This window comes from Amblyraja radiata, chromosome 41, assembly GCF_010909765.2.
Source record: "Amblyraja radiata isolate CabotCenter1 chromosome 41, sAmbRad1.1.pri, whole genome shotgun sequence".
NCBI lineage: Eukaryota > Metazoa > Chordata > Chondrichthyes > Rajiformes > Rajidae > Amblyraja > Amblyraja radiata.
Window position 1 is genome coordinate 8,779,359 of NC_045996.1, and position 27,570 is coordinate 8,806,928.

General features: G+C 44.8%; 1 protein-coding gene across 1 annotated transcript; it reads left to right on the forward strand.

Annotated features, from left to right (window-relative positions):
- LOC116967805 (cdc42 effector protein 2-like) lies at nucleotides 1–27,570 on the forward strand. The gene is made up of 2 exons (XM_033014407.1): nucleotides 1–347; nucleotides 26,238–27,570. The coding sequence occupies exon 2, from the start codon at nucleotides 26,448–26,450 to the stop codon at nucleotides 27,174–27,176; it is 729 nt and encodes a 242-aa protein (XP_032870298.1). The 5' UTR covers nucleotides 1–347; nucleotides 26,238–26,447; the 3' UTR covers nucleotides 27,177–27,570.

Consider the following 27,570-nt stretch of genomic DNA (forward strand, 5'->3'; position numbering starts at 1 on the left):
CAGCTGTGGATAAGCTTAGGCAAAGTTGCCATTCTGACGTCAGTATTTCCTGAGTCTGTTGAAGCTGCAGTGTGTTAACCTTCCCTCCCCTCCCCTCTCCATTCCTTCTCACTGCACACACTCTCACACTTCAAGGCTGATGCAGGAGTGACTGCTTGACGTTAAGAATTCTTCTCGACACTCCAGCTGTGTGCTGCCTGTTCCGGATCTAGTGACTGCAGAACACTCTGTGCTGATACACACACACAATCTCCACTCCAGCTTTTCTTTTCATCAATTTATCTTCAGTTGGAGAAGAAACAAAAAGGACAAAAGCTATTTAGAATCTGAATGGACAGTTTATTCTGGTAAGAAATCTCTGATTACTTCTGCAGAAAAAGCTATTTTGGAATTTTGCTGTTGAGCTGGAGAACATTGTATTCATAAGATAAATATTTCACATTTTTTATCGTTTTTTTTGTGTTGGTACATAAATTCAGCTTTAGACATTTCTGTCCAATGCATTCTCCCCGTTCTCCACTCTGTAGTTACCAGTGTTTTTATTATGAATCGCAACTGTGGGGAAGCAATATTTTAATCGACAAAAGCTGCCAACCACCCCCCCCCCCCCCCCCGGACACTCCTTCCACCAGGAAAAATATTAATTGCACTACTATGACTGTATGCACGTAAATATATTTATTTATTGCTCATATTCTATGTCGCTCTTCTAGGGAGATGCTAACTGCATTTCGTTGCCCCTAGACTGTGGAACAGCATCCCCTTTCCCATCAGAACTGCCCCCTCCATCGACTTTTAAGTCAAGACTAAAGACTTATCTATACTCCCAAGCCTTTCCTGACGTCCTCTGAGTGAGGGCTACATGTATATATGTATGCAGCTTGTTTTGTTGTGCTATTCTTATAACAAATGTAAAGCACTTTGGCCAACGAGAGTTGTTTTTTAAATGTGCTATATAAATAAATGTGACTTGACTTGACTTGACTGTACACAGTACAATGACAATAACGTTTGAATCTGAATCTTTTCAATTATGCCCTTTAACATATCATTAAGGACATCTCCACAATTGGTATGCCCATAACTGCTGAATTGCTTTAATAATAAGCTAGGTTTTTCCCTGCATCTGGTCATCTCCTTAGTTACATTTCTTTTCTACCGTTTCAGCAGAAAAATATTTTTGGCCTACAAATTAATAGAAAAATAAGCTGATGGCAAAAGTCAATGGATTATCCAGAACCTTGACGCAGAAAGGCACAAACTATCTTTATCCTTGAATAATAAGATACTGAATTAAAATGGAAAAAAAGGAGACAGAAAAAGACAATTAAAAAAAACACTGCTCCAAACACTGCATATGTGTTTTCACATTGAACTGGAATTTAATTTCACTGGTCTGTGTTTAGTTCTTGTATAAGAGGATACATTTGTCCTCCGTAAAGTTTTCTCAAAAATCTGCTTTATTTATCAGCTGTGGGAATAAGATTTCACTGTTTAAGTTGTTGCTCACTGGTTCAGTTGTTATGTTTCTGAGCTTGGAAAGTTGAATGTAATTGATAAATATCAATCACATCATTAAATGGTTCTTAGTTTGCTAAAAGCCCTGTCCCACTGTACGAGTTCATTCAAAGAGAGGTTTGCCCCTGATTCGAACTCGGAGATTTATGGTAATGGCCGCTCGTCGGTACTCAGGGCTCTCGTAGACATTTTTCAACATGTTGAAAAATCTTCACAAGTCTTCCCGAGTACCTGCCGTTAGCGTTACGAACCGCTAAGAGACATCCCCGAGCTCCGACGTACCCGCTACGTTCATTCTACGTGCTTACCACGAGTTTGATTTTTTTTTTTACTCGGGGGAGCACTTGAATGAACTCGTACAGTGGGACAGGGCTATAAAGCCCCATGATAAGTTTAATTAGGAATTATATTCATCTTTTTGAAGATAAACACTGGGCATTGCGAAGCTAAAAGAGTTCGGTGATCGAAACCAAGTGATTTTCCCTTCTTCTTCTTGCGTGTGGCGTGCACAGCCTAAAGTTGTAGGACAACTTGTTCTATTTGTTCTTACTTGATTGTGCACGCCAGGTTGATTGCATTCGTCGAAACAGGGCAGACCACGTGAAGGTTGCAATCTCCCACTCCAGTGATTTCCCCTTGCCGATAGACACAAAATACTGGAATAACTCAGGCAGCACGTTTGGAGAGAAGGAGTAGTTGACGTTTCAGGTCGAGACCCTTCTTCAGACTAAGAGTTCGGGGAAAGGGAAATTAGAGGTATGATAAGGTACAAAAAAACAAACGAATGAAAGGTATGAAAAGGCGGGTTCTCGATAGAGGGCTAGATAGGGCTCTTAAAAATAGCGGAATCTGGGGATATAGGGAGAAGGCAAGAACGGGGTACTGATTGGGGATGATCAGCCATGATCACATTGAATGGCGGTGCAGGCTCGAAGGGCCGAATGGCCTACTCCTGCACCTATTGTCTATTGTCTATTGAAAAGAACAAATCAACGGCAGCAGCAATGATCAAGGAATGGTGGAGATTTTCCCTTGTCACTGGTTTTGCAATATATTTACGCTAATACTGGCTTCTGGCTATTTTGCCATCAAATTCTAAGCCACGGTATGTCACAGCTTGTAATACTGTTGTCCTCAAACCCGACCAATGTGGCTGCCACGTTTACCTGTGTCATCCTGTTTGTACCCAGATATTTCAGAGGCAAACTTGGCCCATTATACCCACCAAACCCAATGTGTGCAGGGGATATTGTAACAGAGTTAACTAAATCCAGCTGTTTGCAAGAAATGAGTTGTTTGGATGCAGCGCCTCTCAGGGTGTCAGGATTTCCTGAAATATTTCCCATCCAATTAAATCATTTCCAAGAGCAATTGTAATAAACAAAATCAGCAGGATAGTTCTCGCCAGTCATGGCCAGCATCCATGCAATAATCTACAGCACTAAAAGAAAGATTATGTGGTTGTGTTCTTAATTGTTTGTGGAATGCCACTATTTACCAATTGCCTTTTATATAATTCCTGCATTACAATAGTGTCTGCACTTTGACAATACTGTGTTCTTGCCTATTAGACCTGCTTTCTAAACATTCGATGTGTAGGAAGGAACTGCAGATGCTGGTTTAAACCAAAGATAGACCCAAATTGCTGGAGTAACTCAGCGGGACAGGCAGCATCTCTGGAGAGAAGGAATGGGTGATGTTTCGAACTGAGATCCTTCTTCAGACTAAACATAGAAACATAGAAAATAGGTGCAGGAGTAGGCCATTCGGCCCTTCGAGCCTGCACCGCCATTCGATATGATCCTGGCTGATCATCCAACTCAGTATCCTGTACCTGCCTTCTCTCCATACCCCCTGATCCCTTTAGCTACAAGGGCCACATCTAACTCCCTCTTAAATATAGCCAATGAACTGGCCTCAAATACCTTCTGTGGCAGAGAATTCCAGAGATTCACCACTCTCTGTGTGAAAAACGTTCTTCTCATCTCGGTCCTAAAAGATTTCCCCTTATCCTTAAATTTCTCCCTCATCCTTAAATTAGGTGCAGGAGGTACATAAACATTCTATGTACATCTAGTTGACGAGGTTCTCTTTGAAGTTTAATAATCAAAATACATAATTTAGATTTATATGATACTCAGCAAGTGCTGAATCTATCTCCACATTTTTTAATAAACCAGTCTAAAAATCTCAGGTCTGAAGGGTCAGAAGGGTCTCGACCGGAAACGTCACCCATTCCTTCTCTCCAGAGATGCTGCCTGTCCCGCTGAGTTACTCCAGCATTTTGTGTCTATCTTCTGACAATCTCAGGACAGTACTGAAGGAATGCTACATTGTTGGTCTGCCTACATAATATTTTAAATTGAAGCCTGACTTTTCCTTTCAGGTGAATGCAATAGATCTCATTGTATTATTTCCAAGAAGATCAGGGGAATATGTGCAAACTATTCAAACAATACCAAAATCATTCAAACCATAAGGAGCAGGAGTAGGTCATTTAGCCTGACCTGCTCTGCCATTCTAGATTCTCCCACAAGAAGAAGCATCCTCTCCTCATCCACATTGTTACACCCTTCAGGAACTTATTTTCTTATTTATGGGGAGAAGGCAGGAGAGTAGGGTAAAAAGGGAATTGGATCAACCATGATTGAATGGCGGAGTAGACTTGATGGGCCGAATGGTCTAATTCTGCTCCTATCACTTATGATCTTATGAACTTAAATGTTTCAATCTTCTCCTCCTACTCTTCCAAACTTCAGCAGATGCATCCTAGTGTGGCCTATTGTCCACTTATTCATCTCGGAAGCCTTCTCTGAACTGACTTCCAATGCATTAATGGCCTTGCTTAAATATGGTCAATGCTGATTTCAATATTCTGGATGCTTTTGCAGCCCTTTATTTGTAAATTGGCCATCTTGCAATGATATACCACTGACAACAAAATGCTTTGGACAGAAATGAGAATAAGAAAGGAACCACTGATGTACTACAATATATAAACAGGGATTTAATGTTGAGGCTCTAGAATATAAAACCAGGGATGTAATGCTGTGGTTCTGGAATATAACAACAGGGATGTAATGCTGTGGTTCTGGAATATAACAACAGGGATGTAATGCTGTGGTTCTGGAATATAACAACAGGGATGTAATGCTGAGGCTTTATAAGGCACTGGTCAGACTTCATTTGGAACATTGTGAGCTGTTTTGTGCCCTTTATCTCAGGAACATTGTGCTGGTGTTGGGGAGGGTCCTGAGGAGGTTTACGAGAATGATCCCAGGAAAGATTGGTTTAACATATGATGAGCTTTTGATGGCACTGGGCCTGTGCTCGCTGGAGTTTAGAAGGATGAGTGAGGACCTCATTGAAACACACAACAGTGAAAGGCCTGGATAGAGTGGATGTGGAGAGGATGTTTCCACTAGTGGAAGAGTCCAGGACCAGAGGGCATAACCTCAGAATAAAAGGATGTATCTTCAGAAACGAGATGAGGAGGAATCAAGGAATCTATGGAATACGTTGCCACAGAAGGCTGTGGAGGCCAAGTCAATGGATATTTTTATGGTGGAGATTGCAAATTCTTGATTAGTACGGGTGTGAAGGATCAGGGAGAAAGCAGGAGAATGGGGTTGAGAGGGAAAGATAGATCAGCCATGTTAGTGGCCACAATCATATTCATCTTGTAGAGAACACTGTTCAATTCAATTAATGGTTTCAGAGATTTTGGACCACATGTAATGCCTGCTTCCACAAAGCAAATTGAATACACGCCAGTAATGAATTAGGAAACACTATTTAAGTTACGTGGGCTGAATTGGTTGTAATGCGATTTTTAGTACCACTTAAAAAGAAAATGACACGTAGAAAAAGCTGTCTTGGATGTAAACAGTATAGGGGGAGAAAACTGTGTCCATATAACATCTTCACAGTAGGTGAAGACACCATGGTTTATCAAGAACACAGCTAGTACTTTAACCACAGTGGATATTGAAAATGAAAAACAATAGCCTCTATTGACACTTGTGTAATGATCTTGTATTAAACAATATAACATGTACCCTTTACTATTTTTAACTTAAGTAACAAAAATGAACTTGTTGCTATTAGAAAGACCATAATTTTAGAAACTATTGTGGGAAAAATAACTTTGTTATTGTGAGACAGAAACTCTCTAGCCTCTAGCCCTCTTTCCCCATTGACAATACAATATGATTTTCTATAATTTTCTTGTCTGAAGAAGGGTATCGACCTAAAACGTCACCCATTCCTCCTCTCCAGAGATGCTGCCTGTTCCGCCGAGTTACTCCAGTCTATTGTGTCAATTTTCTATAACACACGGTCTCTTATTAATTCCAGCAACATCAACCGACTCCAACTGGTCCAGAATGCAGCCGCCCGACTCATTACCCACACCAAATCCTGGCACCACATCACCCCAGTCCTCAAAGAACTTCACTGGCTTCCCATTTCCCACCGGATCATCTACAAAATCCTGGTCCTCACCTACAAAGCCCTCAACCACTTGGCCCCCCCCCTTATCTCACTGACCTCCTCTCCCCCTACCAACCCTCACGGTCCCTCAGATCCATTTCAGCCGGTCTCCTCTCCATTCTGAAATCCAACCTCTGCACTTTTGGAGACAGAGCCTTCTCCAGGGCAGCTCCCAGGCTCTGGAACCGCCTCCCACAATTGATCCGAACTTCTGAGTCCCTCACCATCTTCCAGTCCTCGTCTCTTCACCTCTGCATATCCTTAGTCCGATGTCCCCCTCCCCTTTGTATCTCTGTCTTACTGCTCTATTTCGTTTTGTTCTTGACTCACCATGTAAAGTGACTTTGAGTCCTTGAAAAGCGCTATACAAATAAAATGTATTATTATTATTATTATTATTATGAACACAACTATTGTATTATAGCAGAACTACCAGTATTAAATCGTAAAAGTAAACCAACAAGCTACAGTTGCTGAAAATCTGAAATAAAACAAGAAACTGATGTACTTACAAAGCAGGTGAGGCAGCATCTATGGAGCGAAGGAATAGGTGACATTTCAGGTCGAGAAATGAAGAAGGATCTCGACCCGAAACGTCACCTATTCCTTCGCTCCATAGATGCTGCCTCACCCGCTGAGTTTCTCCAGCATTTGTATCTACCTTCGATTTTTCCAGCATCTGCGGTTCCTTCTTAAACACTTACAAAGCAGGTCAGTCGACATTGGAGAAAGAAACATATTTTAACATTTCAAGTTATATAATTTATTTTGAGAGGTAATTGTCCAGATATTTACATTGATGTCTCCATCCACAGAGGGAGTTAGATGTGGCCCTTGTGGCTAAAGGGATCAGGGGGTATGGAGAGAAGACAGGGACAGGATACTGAGTTGGATGATCAGCCATGATCATATTGAATGGCGGTGCAGGGTCGAAGGGCCGAATGGCCTACTCCTGCACCTATTTTCTATGTTTCTATGTTTCTATGTTGCCTGACCTGTTGAGCATTTCTAAACCTATTGTTTCTCAAATCATATAGGAGATTCAGATGTATAATATGTCTGCCTTTACCCATTTGTCTATCTGAATGACTGCTCTTCTATCTATCAGACGGTGAGTTATAGGCTCGATTCTAATCAAAGACCAAGTTGCACGCAGGCATTTGACGAAAATATGGAGTAAATTATCTGCTTAGAATTGGTGTGTTGCAACCAGACAGAAGGAATGTATTCCGTTTAGGATTTCTGCCATCAGTGTCAAACTGGTGACCTTCCAGCAGCTGCATGGGGTGGGACCATGATTTCAATGAGACATCCAGTAAGACGATTTGATCCATTTGGGAATTTTGAGTGCAGATGTTCATCAATAGACATCTGATCTTCATTCCTAGTCTAGCCTGTGTGGCCCAACAGCCTTTGAAATGGCCCAAGAAGCTTGTTTGTTCAGGAACAATTAAATCATTAAAGGATGTTCTTTTAGAAGAAACTTCTTTAGTCAGAAGGTGGTGAATCTGTGGAATTCTTTGCCACAGAAGGCAGTGGAGGCCAAGTCAGTGGATATTTTTAAGGCAGAGATGGATAGATTTTTGATTAGTACAGATATCAGAGGTTATGGGGAGAAGGCAGGAGAAAGGGGAGAGGAGGGAGAGATAGATCAGCCATGATTGAATGGCAGAGTAGATGGGCCAGATGGCCTAATTCTACTCCTATTCCTTATGATTTTTGACAATTCACAGTGGGCACTAACTGCAGGTTGCTGCTTCGTTCCTCCAGCACTTTCACTTTTCCTCAAGATTCCAGCATCTGCAGTCTCTTGTGTTTCCATTTTACCAAGAATGCTCGAGTCAAGAGTGCTTTATTGTCATAAGTACAGACTGCAACAATTACATTTTTACTTGCAGCAGCATAGCAGGTTTGTGAACACAGTACTCAAAAGAGAATATGATAAACATTGAAAAAGTTCATCAAAAAAATATATAGTGCAAAAAAGCTCAAAATTCCTTGTGCAACCCAGGCAGTTCGGAGTTTGGTTGGTGCTCATAGTGTTCAATAGCCCAATGGTTGTTGATAAGAAGCTTGAACCTGGACGTTACAGTTTTCAAACTCCTATATACCTTCTTCCCAATGGCAAGAGTGAAATGAATACATGGGCAAGGTGGTGTGGGTCACTGATGATGCTGGCTGCCCATCTGAGGCAGTTCCTCCTGTAGATCCCTTCAATGGGCAGCACGGTGGATTAGCGGTAGAGCTACTGCCTTACAGCGCCAGAGACCTGGGTTCCATCCTGACTATGGTTGCTTTGTGACTATGGTTGCTTGGGACGACAGATGGCACAATGGGCTAAGTGTTCGGCTGGCAACCGGAAGGTAGCCGGTTCGAATCCCGCTTGGAGTGCATACTGTCGTTGTGTCCTTGGGCAAGACACTTCACCCACCTTTGCCTGTGTGTGAATGTGTGTGAGTGATTGGTGGTGGTTGGAGGGGCCGTAGGCGCAGATTGGCAGCCACGCTTCCGTCAGTCTGCCCCAGGGCAGCTGTGGCTACAGAAGTAGCTTACCACCATCGAGTGTGACTGAGGAGTGAATGAATAATGCGATGTAAAGCGCCTTGAGTATTAGAAAGGCGCTATATAAGTCCCATCCATTATTATTATTATTATTATTATTGTCTGTACGGAGTTTGTACGTTCTCCTGCGTGGGTTTTCTCCGGAATCTTCGGTTTCCTCCAACACTCCAAAGACGTACATGTTTGTAGGTTTGTTTGTAGGTTAATTGGCTTGGTATAAATGTAAATTGTCCCTAAAGTGTGCGTAGGACTAATGTTACTGTGCGGTGCAGATATGGTGGGCCGTAGGGCCTGTTTCGGCGCTGCATCTCTAAACTAAACTAAACAATGGTGGGAAGGTTAGTACCCGTGATGGACCTGGCTGTGCTCAACACTTTTTGTAGTCTCCTTCATTCCTGGCCGTTCGAGTTGCTTAGAAAAAACCCCCCACCATTTAGCAGAGTGTAAGAAGACCAAATTAGAGGTTCACCACGACCAATTCAAAATGTAACCCACTTTAGGTAGAAATGATGGCTTGGATTTGTGGTTGAGATAAGCAAGGCCACCTGTAGAAGAAAGCAAATTGAGATAGGTTAAACAACAAGTTAAATCATGTTCTTATTGGATTTGGCTCCAAATCCTGCTTGCAGACAGATTTATAAAGGGGCCTGCATCCTTCATACACATCCTGATACAACAGCAACCTATTTAACCTGAACTTTAATACAGTAAATGTTCCACATCACTTCCCAGGGGCAATATCAAACAACATTTAAGACTGAGATTCATAAGGGGATAACAAGATAGATGACCAATAGTGTGGTGGAAGAGAAGGGTTTAAAGTAGCATTGTTAAATGGGAGAAAGAGATCTTCTTCTTCTTGTGTATGGCGTGCACAGCCTAAAGTTGTAGGACAACTTGTTCTTTTTGATTGTGCAAGTCGGTTTGATTGCATTCGTCGAAACAGGGCGGACCACGTGAAGGTTGCAATCTCCCACCCCGGAGAAAGAGATGTGAAACAAGGACAATTAGGGAGGAAAATCCAGAGCTCAGAGTCTAGGCAATTAAAGGCGTACTTCCCAATGGTGGAGCAGATACAACTACTCATGAGCACTTAAATGGTGGAGTCAGAAATGTCACGGGGCTGGAGGAGATCATACGAGAATGGGTAGAGATTTGGAAACAGGGTTTAGTTTAGTTTAGAGATACAGCACGGAAACAGGCCCTTCCACACACCAAGTCCATGCCGACCAGCAATCCCCACACATTAGCACTATCCAACACACTAGGGATAATTTACAATCCTTACCGAAGCCAATTAACGTACAAACATGTACATCTTTGGAGGTAGACAAAAATGATGGAGAAATTCAGCGGGTGCGGCAGCATCTATGGAGCGAAGGAAATAGGCAATGTTTCGGGCCGAAACCCTTCTTCAGACTCAGACTTCACACTACATCTTTGGAGTGTGGGAGGAAGCCGGAGCACCCAGGGATAACCCACGCAGTCACAGGGAGAATGTACAAACTCTGTATGGATAGCACACATGCTTGACTGCTATAATCAATGCTACTTGAAGCTTTTTTCTCTATTGACTGTAATGCTGCACAATCATTCCTATGTCATGTTGTCACTTGCGGGCGGAGCACCAAGGCAAATTCCTTGTATGTGAATACTTGGCCAATAAACGTATTAATTAGCTAATCAATAAATCAATTAATGAATCAATTAATCAATTAATTAATTGATTCATTCATTCTTTGCAATCCTCACTCTGAGCTTAATGCATTGAAAAAAAGAGTTTGGATCAAATGGTGACATGTTCAGATGTAATGTGTAGGAAGGAACTGCAGATGCTGGCTTACACCGAAGATAAGTCACAAAATGCTGGAGTAACTCAGCGGGACAGGCAGCATCTCTGGAGAGAATGAACGGGTGACGTTTTGGGTCGAGACCCTTCTTCAGACTCTTAAGATTCGGTAAACTATATCTAATTTCCCTAATTTTCCCTCCTGTTTTTAAAGGGGGTTATTGCCATACAGGAGGACAGGATTAGGCCTAATGATTCCAGGTTGCCACTTTTCAACAACAGTCCCGTTGGTTCCAACCATTTAACACAAACAAAGTGCTGGAGGAGCTCAGCAGGTCATGCAGCATGTCAGAAGAAGGGTCTCGACCTGAAAATGTCGCCTATCCGTGTTCTCCAGAGGTGCTGCCTGACCTGCTAAGGTAATCCAGCACTCTGTGGGTTTTTTTGTAAGCAGCGCCTGCAGTTTGTTGTGTGTCGAATGTGATCCCAACCATTGCTCACATATTCTTTGTGTCTCCCTCTCTCAGTCTGAAGAAGGGCCTCGACCCGAAACGTCGCCCATTCCTTTTCTCCAGAGATGCTGCCTGTCCCGCTGAGTTACTCCAGCATTTTATGTCTATCTTCAGTGCATCTCCAATTCCCTCCCACACATTGCTCTGTGTTCCAGGTCCCCGCAGTGTGTTCCTCCCTCGCGTTCCTGCTCGAAAACTACATTAGTAACATTAGTATTTGATTCTATCAACACATCAGGCATTTAAATCCTCACCACGTCTTAAGTGAAACCATTTTTCTTCAGACAATAGGCACAAAATGCTGGAGTAACTCAGCAGCACCTCTGGAGAAAAGGAATAAGTGACCTCACAGGACAAGACCCTTCTTCAGACGGACATTCTGTCCCTCTGTACGTCCATCCCCCCACCAGGAAGGCCTTAAAGCCATTTGTTTCTTTCTCGGCCGCAGAACCAGCCAATTTCCCTCTACTAACACTCTCCCCTGCCTAGCGGAGCTGGTCCAAAAATAAATTCCTTCCTGCACATTTCTTCAGATCATTTCTGGCTCATTTGCCATTTGTCTGAAAACTAAGCCGGTTGTTTTTCCGCCCTTCGCCCATGAGAAACAATTTCACAGGTAGGCAAAAGTGCTGGAGAAACTCAGCGGGTGCAGCAGCATCTATGGAGCGAAGGAAATAGGCAACGTTTCGGGCCGAGACGTTGCATATTTCCTTCGCTCCATAGATGCTGCTGCACCCGCTGAGTTTCTCCAACACTTTTATCTGCCTTCGATTTTCCAGCATCTGCAGTTCCTTCTTAAATTCTCATGAAACTATTTCACCCCGTTTACTCCATCAAAGGTATTAGATGACACTTCTGAACCTTTCTCATCTTCCGCTCTGCTCAAGCTTGTTGATGCCCTGCATGAGAAGCCTTGACCTTTCACCTAGAGGTTCTCTATATTAATAAGAATATGTGTTACACATGGCAACAATTTGATAAAAATACATTGAACAGAACTCTCGCACAGAAATGCTGACTATAAACATGAGTGTCTTTGGTTAATTCAGTTTATCTGTGACATCTGTAACTGGACTATAAAGCTGGAAGGAAGGAACTTGTATTTATTTCTTCATATGGTCTTTCATTTCTTTTGGGAGCATTCCAAGATGATCTGCAGTCAATGAAATGTACCATTATTTCTATGTAAGCAAATATGGTTGTCAAATGTGTACACAAGGAACTACAGGTGCTGGAATCTTTTCTAGAACACGGTGGCGCAGCGGTAGAGTTGCTGCCTTATACCCCTGTCCCACTTAGGAAACCTGAACGGAAACCTCTGGAGACTTTGCGCCCCACCCAAGGTTTCCGTGCGGTTCCCGGAGGTTGCAGGTGGTTGCCGGAGGTTGCAGGTAGTGGAAGCAGGTAGAGAGACTGACAAAAACCTCCGGGAACCGCACGTAAACCTTGGGTGGGGCGCAAAGTCTCCAGAGGTTTCTGTTCAGGTTTTCTAAGTGGGACAGGGGCATAACAGTGCCAGAGACCCGGGTTGGATCCTGACCACGGGTGCTGTCTGTACGGAGTTTGCACCTTCTCCCCATGACCATGTCGATTTCCCCTGGGTGCTCCAGTATCCTCCCACACTCCAAAGACATACAGGTTTGTAGGTGAGTTCGGCTTTGGTAAAAATTGTAAATTAGACAATAGGTGCAGGAGTAGGCCATTCGGCTCTTCGAGCCAGCACCGCCATTCAATGTGATCATGGCTGATCATCCCCAATCAGTACCCCGTTTATCCCTGGTGTGTGGGACAGTGCTACTGGATGGGGTGATGGCTGGTTGTTGCAGACTCGGGGAGCTGAAGGGCCTGTTTCCACACCGTATCGCTAATCTAAACCAACAAAGTGATTGAGTAACTCAGAGGTTCAGTGTGTAACTCAGCAGATCAGGCAGTGTCTCTGGAGGACGTGGATCGGCGATGTTTTGAATTGGGACCCTTCTTCAGACCCCGCAGAGGAGCAGAAAAATGTAGGAGTCTGAAGAAGGGTCTCGACTCAAAACATCGCCAATCCGTGTCCTCCAGAGATGCTGCCTGACCTGCTGATGTCTTGCTAGGTTGGATTTGAAAAGGAGAGGAAGGAATGATAGAAAAAAACTTGGGCCTAAAATTTGAATTTAAAATATTTTAAGCTTTTTAAATACTCTGGGAAATACAGTATTTACAACGTACAGGAATTTGAGAGTCAGCAGTTTAAATTGTTTGTATTGTAAGTCTGAGATGTTGATTGTCATTGCTATAACAATTATCCCCTGTTTAAGAAGCACTTACTGTTAATTGATATTTCGCTTGGTCAGATTAATAGACAATTGACATGTAAATTTGGAAAGCATTCAGACTAATGGGGTGGCTGAGGGTGAGAAGCCTGGTGTGTAAAACAAATGTGTCGGAAGTAACTGCAGATGCTGGTTTAAACCAAAGGTTGAGACAAAAAGCTGGAGTAACTCAGCGGGACAGACAGCATCTTTGGAGAAAAGGAATGGGTGACGTTTCAGGTAATTTCTTTATTCACTTGTTCTATATCTCTATATCGCTGTCTGCATTTCTCGTTTCCCTCTCAATGTGAAGAAAAGTCTCAATCCGAAACATAGAAACATAGAAAATAGGTGCAGGAGTAGGCCATTCAGGCCCTTCGAGCCTGCACCGCCATTCAATATGATCATGGCTGATCATCCAACTAAGTATCCCGTACCTGCCTTCTCTCCATACCCCCTGATCCCTTTAGCCACAAGGGCCACATCTAACTCCCTCTTAAATATAGCCAATGAACTGACCTCAACTACCTTCTGTGGCAGAGAATTCCAGAGATTCACCACTCTCTGTGTGAAAAATGTTTTCCTCATCTCGGTCCTTTTCCTTATCCTTAAACTGTGACCCCTTGTTCTGGACTTCCCCAACATCGGGAACAATCTTCCTGCATCTAGCCTGTCCAACCCCTTAAGAATTTTGTAAGTTTCTATAAGATCCCCCCTCAATCTTCTAAATTCTAGCGAGTACAAGCCGAGTCTATCCAGTCTTTCTTCATATGAAAGTCCTGACATCCCAGGAATCAGTCTGGTGAACCTTCTCTGTACTCCTGTTCCTTTTCTCCAGAGACGCTGCCTGTCCCGCTGAGTTACTCCAGCTTTTTGTGTCTACTGTGCAAAAAAAATTTTGAAGCAGCATAAACTGAACCAGAAATGCTGTTGGAAATTGCCAACTTGTGGTATATATAGTAATATTTAAGGACATTAATAACGTGTATTATATCCCCATGGAGTTATTGTAACTAAATGCAGACTATCGCAGTTTTAATGGTATAGACACAATAGTTGCTGGAGTAACTCAGCGGGTCAGGCAGCATCTCTGGAGTGAAAGGATAGAAACATAGAAAATAGGTGCAGGAGGAGTAGGCCATTCTGCTCTTGGAGCCAGCATCACCATTCAATATGATCATGGCTGATCATCCAAAATCAGTACCCCGTTCCTGCTTTCTCTCCATATCCCTTGATTCCGTTAGCCCTAAGAGCTATATTCAACTCTCTCTTGAATACATCCCGTGAATTGGCCTCCACTGCCTTCTGCGACTGAGAATTCCACAGATTCACAAATCTCTGGGTGAAAAAGTTTTTCCTCATCTCGGTCGTAAGTGGCCTACCCCTTATTGTTGAACTGTGACCCCTGGTTCAGGACTCCCCCAACATCGGGAACATTTTTCCTGCATCTAGCCCGTCCAATCCCTTAATGCTTTTATATGTTTCTATAAGATCCCCTCTTCCAGTAAATTCCAGTGAATATAAGCCCAGTAGATCTATTCTTTTGGATGTTTAAGAAGGAACTGCAGATGCTGGAAAGTCGAAGGTACACAAAAATGCTGGAGAAACTCAGCGGGTGCAGCAGCATCTATGGAGCGAAGGAAATAGGCAACGTTTCAGGCCAAAACCCTTCTTCACACATGGGTGGGCTACGTTTTGGGTTGGGATCCTTCCCCAATCCGAAACGTCACCCATCCTTTTTCTCCAGAAATGCTGCCTGACCCAGAGTTACTCCAGTACTTTGTGTCGATCTTCGGTATAAACCAGCATCTGCAGTTCTTTGTCTCAACACAGTTGCAATGGGGCCTGATGAATGATTCAGTAGTGGCAGCACCTCTGGCAATCCTTTAATGAAGTGTCAGACTGCTCTATACGTGACAGTATGTTCTGTATTAAACCTATTACTGTCTGTCAGGAAGGTAAGAATGTTGTTAATGTCAGTTGAGAACTATGAGCTCGAGATTTAAAATTTGCAACTATGATCTATGAAATTTATCCCTTAAGAGAGAAATTATATTAGATTGATACTTCCTTTTACAAAGGCTTCTACTGCAGTTAATAGTATTAAATCTAATCTCACTAGTCTTGCTGTTTATTGTGGAAACACCACTCTGAAGTTTGTGAACTGGGTGAGGTTAAGAATTTGACCTCTCCGCAGATGTCATTCCTAAATCCCGATGTTAGTTCAGGGGAGTTCCAGCCTAGTGTAAGTGAAACAGATTTGCTACACAAAGAATAGGAATACTCCCAATAAATTCCAGTCAGTTCAAAGGCACAATATTACTCACATTCAAGAAACATTTTTCTAAACTCCCTCATTCTTTGTGTAGGAAGGAAGTGCAGATGCTGGTTTAAACCGACGATAGACACAATAGACAATAGACATTAGGTGCAGTAGGCCATTCGGCCCTTCGAGCCAGCACCGCCATTCAATGTGATCATGGCTGATCATCCCCAATCGGTACCCCGTTCCTGCCTTCTCCCCATATCCCCTGACTCCGCTATTTTTAAGAGCCCTATCTAGCTCTCTCTTGAAAGCATCCAGAGAACCTGGCCTCCATGAATTCCACAGACACAAAAAGCATCTCTGGAGAAAAGGAATAGGTGACGTTTCTGATCGAGACCCTTCTTCAGACTTGAGTCTCCTCCAGAGATGCTGCCTGACCCAAAGATCTTATAGCGGAGCTCTAAGATCTTTGGCCCGACCCGCTGATTTACTCCAGCTTTTTGTGTCCCTTATTCTTTGTGTTCTTCTGAGGTATTATGTCCTGTTTTCGTTCTCATTTGTCCTTGATTTTGCAAATTTTTATCACTCCATTTGTAACACTCTCCTTTTGCCATCTTTGCTGCCTTCTGTGACTTAAACACACATTTAATGCATTTACACAATTTCCCAACCAACGGAGCATGTGTATAGAGTCCTCAAGGTGTATCAGTAGATGTTACAGCCAAGTAGGATCAATCAATGATGGGTTTTCCTTTTTGAATCTCTGAACTTCCTTTGCTGTAGAAACAATAATTTTATTTCAGAGTAGTATGATTATTGTTTGTTTTTATTATCAAAAGCTATCTATTGAGAGGAGGAACCTACAGATAAAATGAAACAATTGCATATTCAGACGACTGTAATGTTGCTGCTTCCTGCTCTTGTACAGAAAAGTTTCATTACCTTAGTTGCCAATTTCCACCCTATTTCACATAATCCATCTCTGATTCTTCTTTGCCCTTTATGTAAGAAGGGTCTGGACCCGAAACGTCACCCATTCCTACTCTCCACAGATGCTGCCTGTCCCGCTGAGTTACTCCAGCATTTTGAGTCTATCTTTGGTTTAAACCAGCATCTGCAGTTCCTTCTTGCACATCTATCTGTTCCATCTCCCTACCTCAATTCTCACCGCATCCAGATAAGTGATAGTAGAAACAAGGAACTGCAGATGCTGGTTTGTACCAAAGATAGGCACAAAGTGCTGGAGTATCTCAGCGAGTCAGGCAGCATCACTGGAGCAAAAGGATTTGTGACGTTTCGGGGTGGAGGTTGGGGGGGGGGGTGAAGAGCTGTTTCCTCTCCTTGCCTTCCATCCCACCAGCCTCTACAATTGTCGTCAGTAACCTATGCCAGGTTCAATGTAATGCCACCACCACAAGCCAAACATCTTCCCTTCCCTCTCAGCATTCCAAAGGTACAGGTCTTCCTGGATTATGAACGGCAGACTTAAGGATGCCATACGGGTGTTGTACGTTCTCCCCGTGACCTGCGTCTGTTTTCTCCGGGATCTCCGGTTTCCTCCCGCACTCCAAAGGCGTACAGGCGTGTACGTTAATTGGCTTGGTATAAATGCAAATTGTCCTTAGTGTGTGTAGGATAGTATTAGTGTGCGGGGATCGCTGGTCGGCACACACTCGGTGGGCCAAAGGGCCTGTTTCTGTGCTGTATCTCTAATCTAACCTAAACAAAACTAAAATTTGTGTAGGAAGGAACTACAGATGCTGGCAGTGACGGACTGGCCAGGGTGTCAGCTTTCCCGATGGCAAGAGGGCCCCTGATGAAGTGGGCCCCCTATATCAAGTGGGCCCCTGATGAAGTGGGACCCCTATATCAAGTGGGGCCCTGATGATGTGGGCCCCCTTTGTCTCCTGGCAACCAATATTTTTAGACCCAGTCCGCTACTGGATGCTGGTTTAACCCGAAGATAGATACAAAAAGCTGGAGCAACTCAGCAGGTCCGACAGCATCTCTGGAGAAAAGGAATAGGTGACGTTTTGGTCTGAGACCCTTCATCAGACTGAATCCTTCAGCCACCTATTCCTTTACTCCAGAGATGCTGTCTGACCCACTGAGTTACTCCAGCTTTTTGTGTTCAACTAAACTTTACATTTGCTTCCAAATGATGGGATGTGGAAAGAATATGAATGTGTCAATATAATGCTTTGATTTGTCTGTACCAGAGGCCTATTGTTCTTAAGTTCTAGTGCTGGGTCTTGACCTGAAATACTGACCCTCCCTCTGCTTGGACAGATGCTGCTTGACCTGCTGAGTTCCTGCAGCAGTTTGTTTTTTTGCTCCATAGCACAACATGTGCAGTCCCTGATGTCTTTCCTTTTTTACACAGAAACATATCAACACCAGTATATGCTGCGATGTTTAACGAGCACCCACCCAATATTACACAAGCCACATATTTACAAGTGAATATGATGTTAATTCAAAATATACATTGGAACATTTCTGCAAATTTATTGTGTGTGTGTGTATCTCTCTCTCATAACATTTGACCCGAGCATTGTTGGGAATGGACTGTGTGTGGTCCCCTGACTCTTTAGTGACGTTTTAACATTGACAAATGTCTGGAGACACAAGAGATTGCAGGTGCTGGAATCTTGAGGAAAAAAACTAACAGTGGAAGAACTCAGCGGGTCAGGCATCTGGAAACAGGCTCTTCAGCCCACTGAGTCCATGCCAGCCAGCGATCACCCACCCGTACACTAGTTCCACCCTGCACACTAGGGACGATTTACAGAAGCCAAGTAACCCACAAACCTGCACGTCTTTGGAGTGTGAGACGAATCCGGAGCACCTGGGGAAAATCCACGCGGTCACGGGGAGAACGTGCAAACTCCATATAGTCAGAACCCGTAGCCAGGATCAATCCCGGGTCTCTGGTGCTGTGAGGCAGCAACTCTACCGCTGTGCCACTGTGCTGCCCTAATCTGTGGAGGGAAAGGACAGATGACATCCTTCTGTCTGAAGCCAACTCAATATGTTGTCTGTCCACCTTCCTCCACAGATGCTGCCTGACCCTTTGAGTCCCGCCAGCAGTTTGTTCACTGACAAAATGTCTCTTCAATTATATAAAGGTCTGGTTGTGTTGCTTTTATTTTACTATTCATATGTCTGGCATTCTGTCAGTGAAATTTTAGCTTTCAGTTTAGTTTAGAGATTCGGAACGGAAACAGGCCCTTCGGCCCACCAGGTCCGCACTAACCAGCGATCCCCGCAAATTAACACTATCCTACACCCACTAGGGACAATTTTTACATTTATACCAAGCCAATTAACCTACAAACCTGCACGTCTTTGGAGTGTGGGAGGAAACCGAAGATCTCGGAGAAAACCCATGCAGGTCACTGGGAGAACGTGCAAACTCCGTACAGACAGCACCCGTAGTCAGGATCGAACCCTGGTCTCCGGCGCTGTGAGGCAGCAACTCTACCGCTGCACCACCGTGCCCGCCCTGTGGTAATTCAATGCTTTGCTTTTTTCCTTATTTGCAAACTCTCTTTTAAATTTAGGCAAAAGCAACATTTTTTCACGAATGATCACAGAAGAGAATATATTCGAGGTTAAAATTGGCAATATGAAGAATGGGAGTTCCGTAAAACCTTCTCTCACTGATTTCCTCACCTCCAGCTCTCCACCCCACCCACTACTTTCAATCCGAAGAAGGGTCCTGATCTGAAACATCACCTATCCTTTTTCTTCAGAGATTCTACCCGACCCACTGAGGTACTCCCCCCATTCCCTATTTCAGAAGAAGGCTCCCGACCCGAAACATCACCTACCCTTTTTTCTCCAGAGATGCTGAGTGAGTTACTCCAGCACTTTGCGCCTATATTTGCTATAAGCTAGCATCTGCAGTTCTTTGTTTCTACAATGTAACCTTTTGTGCTGAATTCTCGCCAAACCTTCAATGCGTGACCTGATTTTAAATGTAAACTAAGCAAGGTATGGGAAATGGTCCAGACTTTTCAAGGGTTGATTTTAAGCAATTTTCATTTACCCAAAATGGATTCCAAGGAGGCATTTATAAATCCCACCATTCATATTTCTGGACAAAATCAATGTGGGAGGAAGTTCTGTGTAGCTTTGTCACAATAAACCCCGAGGGAGGAGGTCAAGGTGGTTGCTTGAATAAATCAGCATTTCATCTGTTCATCCCTTTTTCCCTCTGTTGAACCACTCTTTTCCAGAGGAAGTTGAGAAAAACAGTTGATACTTTGTGAACATTGTGAATTCAACATGTGATTGCTGCCTTAGAATCAAGAACCTTGTGCCATAGAGAGTTGTAACTAGAGATACAAAGTCCAGCTGACGTCAGTCTGGTGTCCTGGTGTTAATCATGTCGGTCGACATAATCAAGAACCATTCATATCTCACTCATTCCCTCTTCTCCCCTCTCCCGTGGGCAGAAGATACCAGAGCTTGAAACCACGCACCACCAGATTCAAGAACAGCTTCTTTCCCATTGATATCGGACTCTTGAAATGATCTCTCTTGTGCTATGAGTGATTTCTGATCTTCCAATCTACCTCGCTGTGCACCTTGCACTTTTTTAAATCTGCAATATCTCTGTAGCTGTCCATGTGGCAATAATAAACCAATACCTATCCAATGTCAAATAATGAAGAAAGCGAACAAAATGTTATTTTGAAGGTAGACACAAACTGCTGGAGTAACTCAGCGGGACAGGCAGCATCTCTGGAGAGAAGGAGGACTGACTGTACTTTGTGCCTTCCACCACAGTGAAGAAGTGCTGTGGTGGATGTTTGTGTTAAATTTTATTATGTATTGTGTGTTCTTTTTTGGTGGTACTGCTGCTGGCAAATTCATTTCACTGCACTTTAATGTGTATGTGATGAATAAAACTGATTGATCGATTGATTGGTTGATTGATTGATTGGTTGACATTTCGGATCGAGACCCTTCTTCAGTCTGAAGAAGGGTCTCGACCCAAAACGTCACCCATTCCTTCTCTCCAGAGATGCTGCCTGTCCCGCTGAGTTACCCCAGCAGTTTGTGTCTACATTCGATTTAAACCAGCATCTGCAGTTCTTTCCAACACAAAATGTTATTTTGTATTGCTATGGGAGTTGAATGCATAAATACAGAGATTATGTTTCACCCATTTCAGGCAGAGGTGAGGCCCTGTTTAGTTTCATGATGCAACATGAAAACAGGTCCTTGGCAGCAGCTTTGTCAACTGCGCCACTGTGCCATCCTCTCACTTAAGTTGTTGTATAGTTTAAAGTATTGGTGTTAGTTAAAGGACAATAAACAATAGACAATAGGTGCAGGAGTAGGCCATTCGGCCCTTCGAGCCGGCACCGCCATTCAATGTGATCATGGCTGATCATCCACAATCAGTACCCCGTTCCTGCCTTCTCCCCATATCCCCTGAGAGCCCTATCCAGCTCTCTCTTGAAAGCATCCAGAGAACCTGCCTCCACCGTCCTCTGAGGCAGAGAATTCCACAGACTCACAACTCTCTGTGAGAAAAAGTGTTTCCTCGTCTCCGTTCTAAATGACTTACCCCTTATTCTTAAACTGTAGCCCCTGGTTCTGGACTCCCCCAAGGAGGGGAGAAGCACTTCATAGAGGGTTCACTGAATGAACCTTCTGCAAGGGTTGGCTTTTGTATGAGGAAAGGTTTGATAAACTCACTGGGGTTTGGGAGGGGTCTTGATTGAAACATGTAAGATCCTGATGGGTCTTAACAAGGTGGATGTGCAGAAAATGTTTACTTCCTGCGAGAATCTGGTACCAGGAGTCACTAATAAGAAATAAGAGCCAATGTTTTTTTTTCCTTCAGAGGATTGCAAGTCTTTGCAACTTCCACGATGCTTTCTCGGATTTTGGTTAGGCTGCATTTGGAGCATTGTGTGCAGTTCTAGTTGGCCACATGAGGGGACAGTTTTTTACACAGAGTGTAGTGGGCACCTGGAATGCACTACCAGGAGGTGATGGTGGAGGCAGATACAATAGTATCTGCATTTAAGAGGCTGTAGGGTGAGATTGTTGTCTCAGTGATGCTGCCTGACCTGCTGAGTTGCTCCAGCACTTTGTAGCTAGGTTGGATTGCCACATACTGCAGACATAGGTCATAAGCTCATAAGTGATAAGAGCAGAATTGGGCCATTCAGCCCATCAAGTCTACTCCGCCATTCAATCACGGTGGATCTATCTCTCCCCTCTAACCCCATTCTCATGCCTTCTCACCAACCTTCTCACCAACACCTGACTCCCGTACTAATCAAGAATCTATCTGTTTCTGCCTTAAAATTTTCTATTGTCTTGGCCTCCACAGCCTTCTGTGGCAAAGAATTCCACAGATTCACCACCCTCTGACTAAAGAAATTCCTCCTCATCTCCTTCCTAAAGGAACGTCCTTTAAATCTGGGGCTATGACCTCTAGTTCTAGACTCTCCCACTAGTGGAAACCAAAGATCCTATAGCGGAGCAAGATAGACCACTCCTGCTAAATGCAATGTAGGACGCAACGGAGCGGAACGTGGGCCTTTTTTTCATCCATTTCAGTAACCGGACCTGACCCGACCCGACCCGCAGTGTAATCAACGTTGCGGGGGAACAGTTTGTGTTAATAAATTATAATTCTGAAAATGAGGAGAAGGTTTTTACCAAAGATGTTTGATTTTTACGAGGATGTTTCCGTAACCGGCTTCCGTCTCCGCACTAGTATCTTTGCCCCGCTACGGGAACTTTGGTGCGGAGACGGAAGCCGGTTACGGAAATGGGGCCGAAAATTACCCATGAATCTGCCCATGACCGTACTACGTCTTTTTCGTCGAGTGGAATATCTTGCTCGCTATAGGATCCTTGATGGAAACATTCTCTCCACATCTGCTCTATCCAAGCAGGGATGGAGGGATATGGATCACCTACAGGCAGTGGAGATTAGATTAAGTTGGCAACATGTTCAGCACATTGAGGGCCTGTTCCTGTGCTATATTGTTCTATGCTCAATGTCTATGTTCTATGTAAGAGTCACAAATGTTTATAGGCACCAGATCCTCAACAATTTATAAATTCTTCATTGCTGCAGCTTTAGAGAATTTAATTGTTCTGGATCGGATGCATATGACAATTAAATATGTTTGACTCTGGACTTGAGTAATGGAAGTAGAGTTTTAAAATATTTTGAATATTGGGGCAGAGATAGTTTAGATTCTATCACGATTACTTCAGGTGGTCAGGAATACAGAGTTGAGGTGACAATCAGCAGTGATCTGTTTTAAGAGGAGGATCAGACTTGAGGGCCTGAGTGACTTAGTTTTCTTCCTAACTAATTTGTTCATCTGTAGTGCCATAGAACGTTGTCCTTAATGTATTATCGGATTAACTTCGGTAACATTGACCACGTGAAACGTTTCTGTGTCTCCCTCTCCCCTGACTCTCAGTCTGAAGAAGGGTCTTGACCCAAAATGTCACCTATTGCTTCTATGCAGAAATCTTGCCTGTGCTGCTGAGTGACACCAGCATTTTGCCTCAGTCTTTGGCCTATCATGTATATTCTGATTGTACAATACAATGCACATAGCAAACACATTTAGTTTAGTTAAGAGATACAGCGCCGAAACAGGCCCTTCGGCCCACCAAATCCGTGCTGTACCAGGGACAATTTACAATTTTCCACCAAAGCCAATTAACCTACAACCCTGTCTAAGAAGGAACTGCAGATGCTGGAAAATCGAACGTAGACAAAAATGCTGGAGAAACTCAGCGGGTGAGGCAGCATCTATGGAGCAAAGGAAATAGGCAACGTTTAGGGCCATCAGTCTGAAGAAGGGTTTCGGCCCGAAACGTTGCCTATTTCATTCGCTCCATAGATGCTGCCTCACCCGCTGAGTTTCTCCAGCATTTTTGTCTAAACTACAACCCTGTACGTCTTTGGAATGTGGGAGGAAACTGGAGCACCCGATAAAACCCCACACGGTCACAGGGAGAATGTATAAACTCCTTACAGAGGGCGCCCGTAGTCAGGATGGAACCCGGGTCTCCGGCGTTGTGGGGCAGCAAAGGGAAGGGTAACGGGTAAACTGGAGGCGAGAGAAAGCCAGGGCCGGCAACAGATACCACAGGAAGGGTGTAGTCCATTACGGCCCATTGTAGGGTGGAGAAGAGGTGATAACGACAGGGTAACAAGAAAGCAAACAGTGGAACTAATAAGAGGGAGGGAATGCCGGAGTTTATTTGAAATGAGAGAAATCAGTGTTCATACCGCTGGGTTGTAAACTGCCCAAGCAAAATATGAGGTGCTAATCCTCCAATTTGTGTGTGGCCTCACTCTGACAGTCCCAGGACAGAAAGAAAGGTCAGTGTGGGAATGGGAAGCAGAGTTCAAATGTTTGGCAAGCGGGAGATGGCGGAGGCCAAGGGCGGATCCAGGGTAAGTGTACAGTGATATATGGATTGATTCAACTGCACTGTGGGCGGGAGCTTCCAGGTTGTTTTAGAACGATGCAGCAAGTATTTTTTGGAGATTAAACTTCTTTGCTTAAAGTGTGTTGGTGCTTTAGTATAGTTGCACTGTGGTCACTTGAACAGGAGCAGGAGGGACAAAAGACAAAGGGCTACCTTGCAAAGTAAGTGGAAAGACCAAGAGCAGAGGCTCCAACTAGGGAGGGCCTTTACCCCAGTAATCGTACAGGCGCCCAGCGTCTACCTCAACCTGTTCAAGGAGCACCTCATCCAAAGGCCACATTGCCTAATCTCCTAATCTGAGGAAAGACATTTCTTGCCATAGAGGGAGTACAGAGAAGGTTCACCAGACTGATTCCTGGGATGGTAGGACTTTCATATGAAGAAAGACTGGATAGACTCGGCTTGTACTCGCTAGAATTTAGAAGATTGAGGGGGGATCTTATAGAAACTTACAAAATTCTTAAGGGGTTGGACAGGCTAGATGCAGGAAGATTGTGTGGTGAATCTGTGGAATTCTCTGCCACAGAAGGTAGTTGAGGCCACAGTTCATTGGCTATATTTAAGAGGGAGTTAGATGTGGCCCTTGTGGCTAAAGGGATCAGGGGGTATGGAGAGAAGGCAGGGATGGGATACTGAGTTGGATGATCAACCATGATCACATTGAATGGCGGTGCAGGCTCGAAGGGCCGAATGGCCTACTCATGCACCTATTGTCTATGTTTTTATGTTTCTATTGGTCAAAGGTAGTGGATAGAGCACCAGTTGGTTGATCATATGATCTGTGCAAGACTGGAGGGTAGAGGATGGGTTATGCTGCTTCCAGAGACAAGAAGGGACTCTGTACATTGGGACAGAGCCAGCCGTACCTTTTGAGAAGGCTCCGCTCCTTCAAAGTCTGCAGTAAGATCCTGCAGATTTAATACACCGGTGGTATCCAGTGCTATCTTATTCGGTGTTGTGTGCTCGGGCAGCAGGGCGAAGGCTGCGGACGCCAATATGATTAACAAACTCATCAAGAAGGCCAGCTCTGTCCTGGGGGCGGAGTTGGAGTTGGAGTTGGAGTTGGATTCACGGGAGGTTGGTCTTGGAGGGGAGGGTGCTCCTCAAACTGCGGAGCATCCTGGACAATACAGCTCACCCCCTCCATGACACACTGGTCAACCGGAGGAGCACCTTCAGCAACAGATTGGTTCCACCAAGATGCAGCACAGAACGCCACAGGAGATCCTTCTTCCCTGTGGCTATCAAACTGTACAACTCCTCCCCCTTCTGTCGTGGGGTAGACGGACTCCCCACCCCCACCCCCATCCCCACAATCTTTGCACATCCCCAATCCTTTCCACTCGTCACTTTAATTCCATGTATTTTGTGTTTATGACCTAAGATCTCCGCTATAGGATCTTTGTTTATGACTGTTGGCAGATCAATTTCTCCCCTGGGATGAATAAAGTTATATTGTATTGTATCGTAGACTTTAAACAGAACATTTTCTAGACTGGTACCTGGACCATGGGGTATAAATTCAATCATTTATCTGTCCTCGACCCATGATGACTCAATGGGCCTCCAAGTGTACACTGACCAGACCAGGGAGAGAGGGAGAGAGGGAGAGAGGGAGCGATGCCCACAAAACCCAAGACCAAGAGCAAGCTCTTCCAAAGCCTCCAGGTTGCACCTGGAGGAAGGACCCGGATCTCTTTCCCTCTCTATCTCCCTCTCTCCATCTCTCCCTCACTCCTTCTCTCCCTTCCCCTCTCCCTCCCCCTCCCTTCTCCATCCCCCTCTCCCTCTCTCCCTTCTGCTCTCCCTCCCCCTCCCTCCCTGCCCCTCTCCCCCTCTCCCCCTCTCCCCTCCCTTCCCTCCCACCTCCATTCCCTCCCTCTCTCCTTCTCTCCCTCTCCCTCTCTCCCCTCCCTTCCCATTCTCCCTCCCCCTCTCCCCACCTCCCTCTCCTTCCCCTCTCCCACTCCTCTATCTCTCTCCCTCCCTTCCCCTCTCCCTTTCCCTCCCTCTCTCCCTCCCCCTCTGCCCCTCTCCCTCTCCTTCCCTTCCCTCTCTCCCTCCCCCTCTCCCCGCCTCCCTCTCCCACTCCTCTATCTCTCTCCCTCCCCCCCTCTCTTTCCTCCCCCTCTCCCTTCCCCTCCCCCCCCCCTCCCTCTTCCCCCTCACCCCCCCCTCTCTCTCAAAACTCAAATAAAACAAAAAGATGATTTGAACTCATAATGCCATTGACTATTGAAGGGTTGAAGCATGCCCACCTAACTGTGTGCGTGAGATTACTTTAACACTGAAATCCTGCCTTGCTTGTGTGTTTCCAGGCTGTGAAGCATACGAGGTGACGCATCGTACAGTGTTGGCGTCTGCCGTTCACACCAGGCATAACCAGGGCCGGCGGAGGTGCTTTTAAAGTCAGAACCATCTCCAAGTAGTGCTGAAGGCCTTAATCAACCAGGACCTGACGCTGAAGAGATACCAGGAACTCTTCCCTGTTTTTTTAGGTTCCTCTGTGGTGGACCAGTTGGTGCAACATGCCTGCAAAGACCCCCATGTATCTAAAGACATCGACGCCCAAGCGGGGCAAGAAGCAGAGACTACGTGATGTTCTGTCGGGGGACATGATCAGCCCTCCCTTGGGTGACTTCCGGCACAGTGCCCACATTGGCAGGGCTGGCGAGGGCGATATGTTCGGGGACATCTCCTTCCTGCAGGGCAAGTACGACCTCCTCCCGAGCCTCAACGGGCGGCCCGCCTCGAAGAGCGTCGAGAAGGGGTACGGCTACGAGCGGCCCTTCAACAACGGGGCAGGCGGGTACCCCACCCTGCTGAAGAACGCCATTTCCCTTCCTGTGTTCGGCGACGCCCACGAATCCCAAGACCAAGAGCAAGCTCCCCCAAAGCCCCCCCGGCTGCACCTGGAGGAGGGTCCCGGCCAGAGGTCCATGTCGGTCAGCTGCACTGCAGAGTGCTTCCAAAACCACCAAGAAAGGCCCACCATGGTGATGCTTGACAAGAAGGTCGGCTCATCCGTTTCCCTGTCCGCAGCGTCGCACACCTCCTCGGAAATCTCAGTCATTGGCCAGCTGGACGGGAAGAGAGCCATGATCTTCAACAGCGAGATGTCCCTCAACCATGTCAGCCCCTTCCCTTCTGATTCCTACATGAGCGGCTCAGAATCCTCCCTTGGCTTGGACTTGGACTTGGGGCCTTCAATACTGGATGACGTTCTCCGAATTATGGATGGGTACAAGCTACACTGAACGAGAAAAAAGAAAGCTAATGTGACTTTGTTCAGTGAGTCAGAGAGAAGATGAGAAAACAAATCTGGCAAACAGAATCCTAGTATTTACTAGTGATGGACCAAGGAACTCCTTCTTGCAAGTTCGATCGGAGAACAAACTTGGATACTTCCAGCTTTTATGTACTCATGAATTTTATCATTCGAAGCTGGAACTCCATCCATGTTGGAGTAAAGAGTCTTGCAAAGTTAAATGAACAAATATATATAACGTTTTGTCGCTTTTCATTCACTGAACTGCTTTCAAAGGATGATGCAAGGATTACGCGGAACTAGTAATGCTTAACCCTGCTGAATTCCTGAACTTAGATGGTAGAAAGCATGCACGATTGGATACGAAAGTAGAATTGAAGATG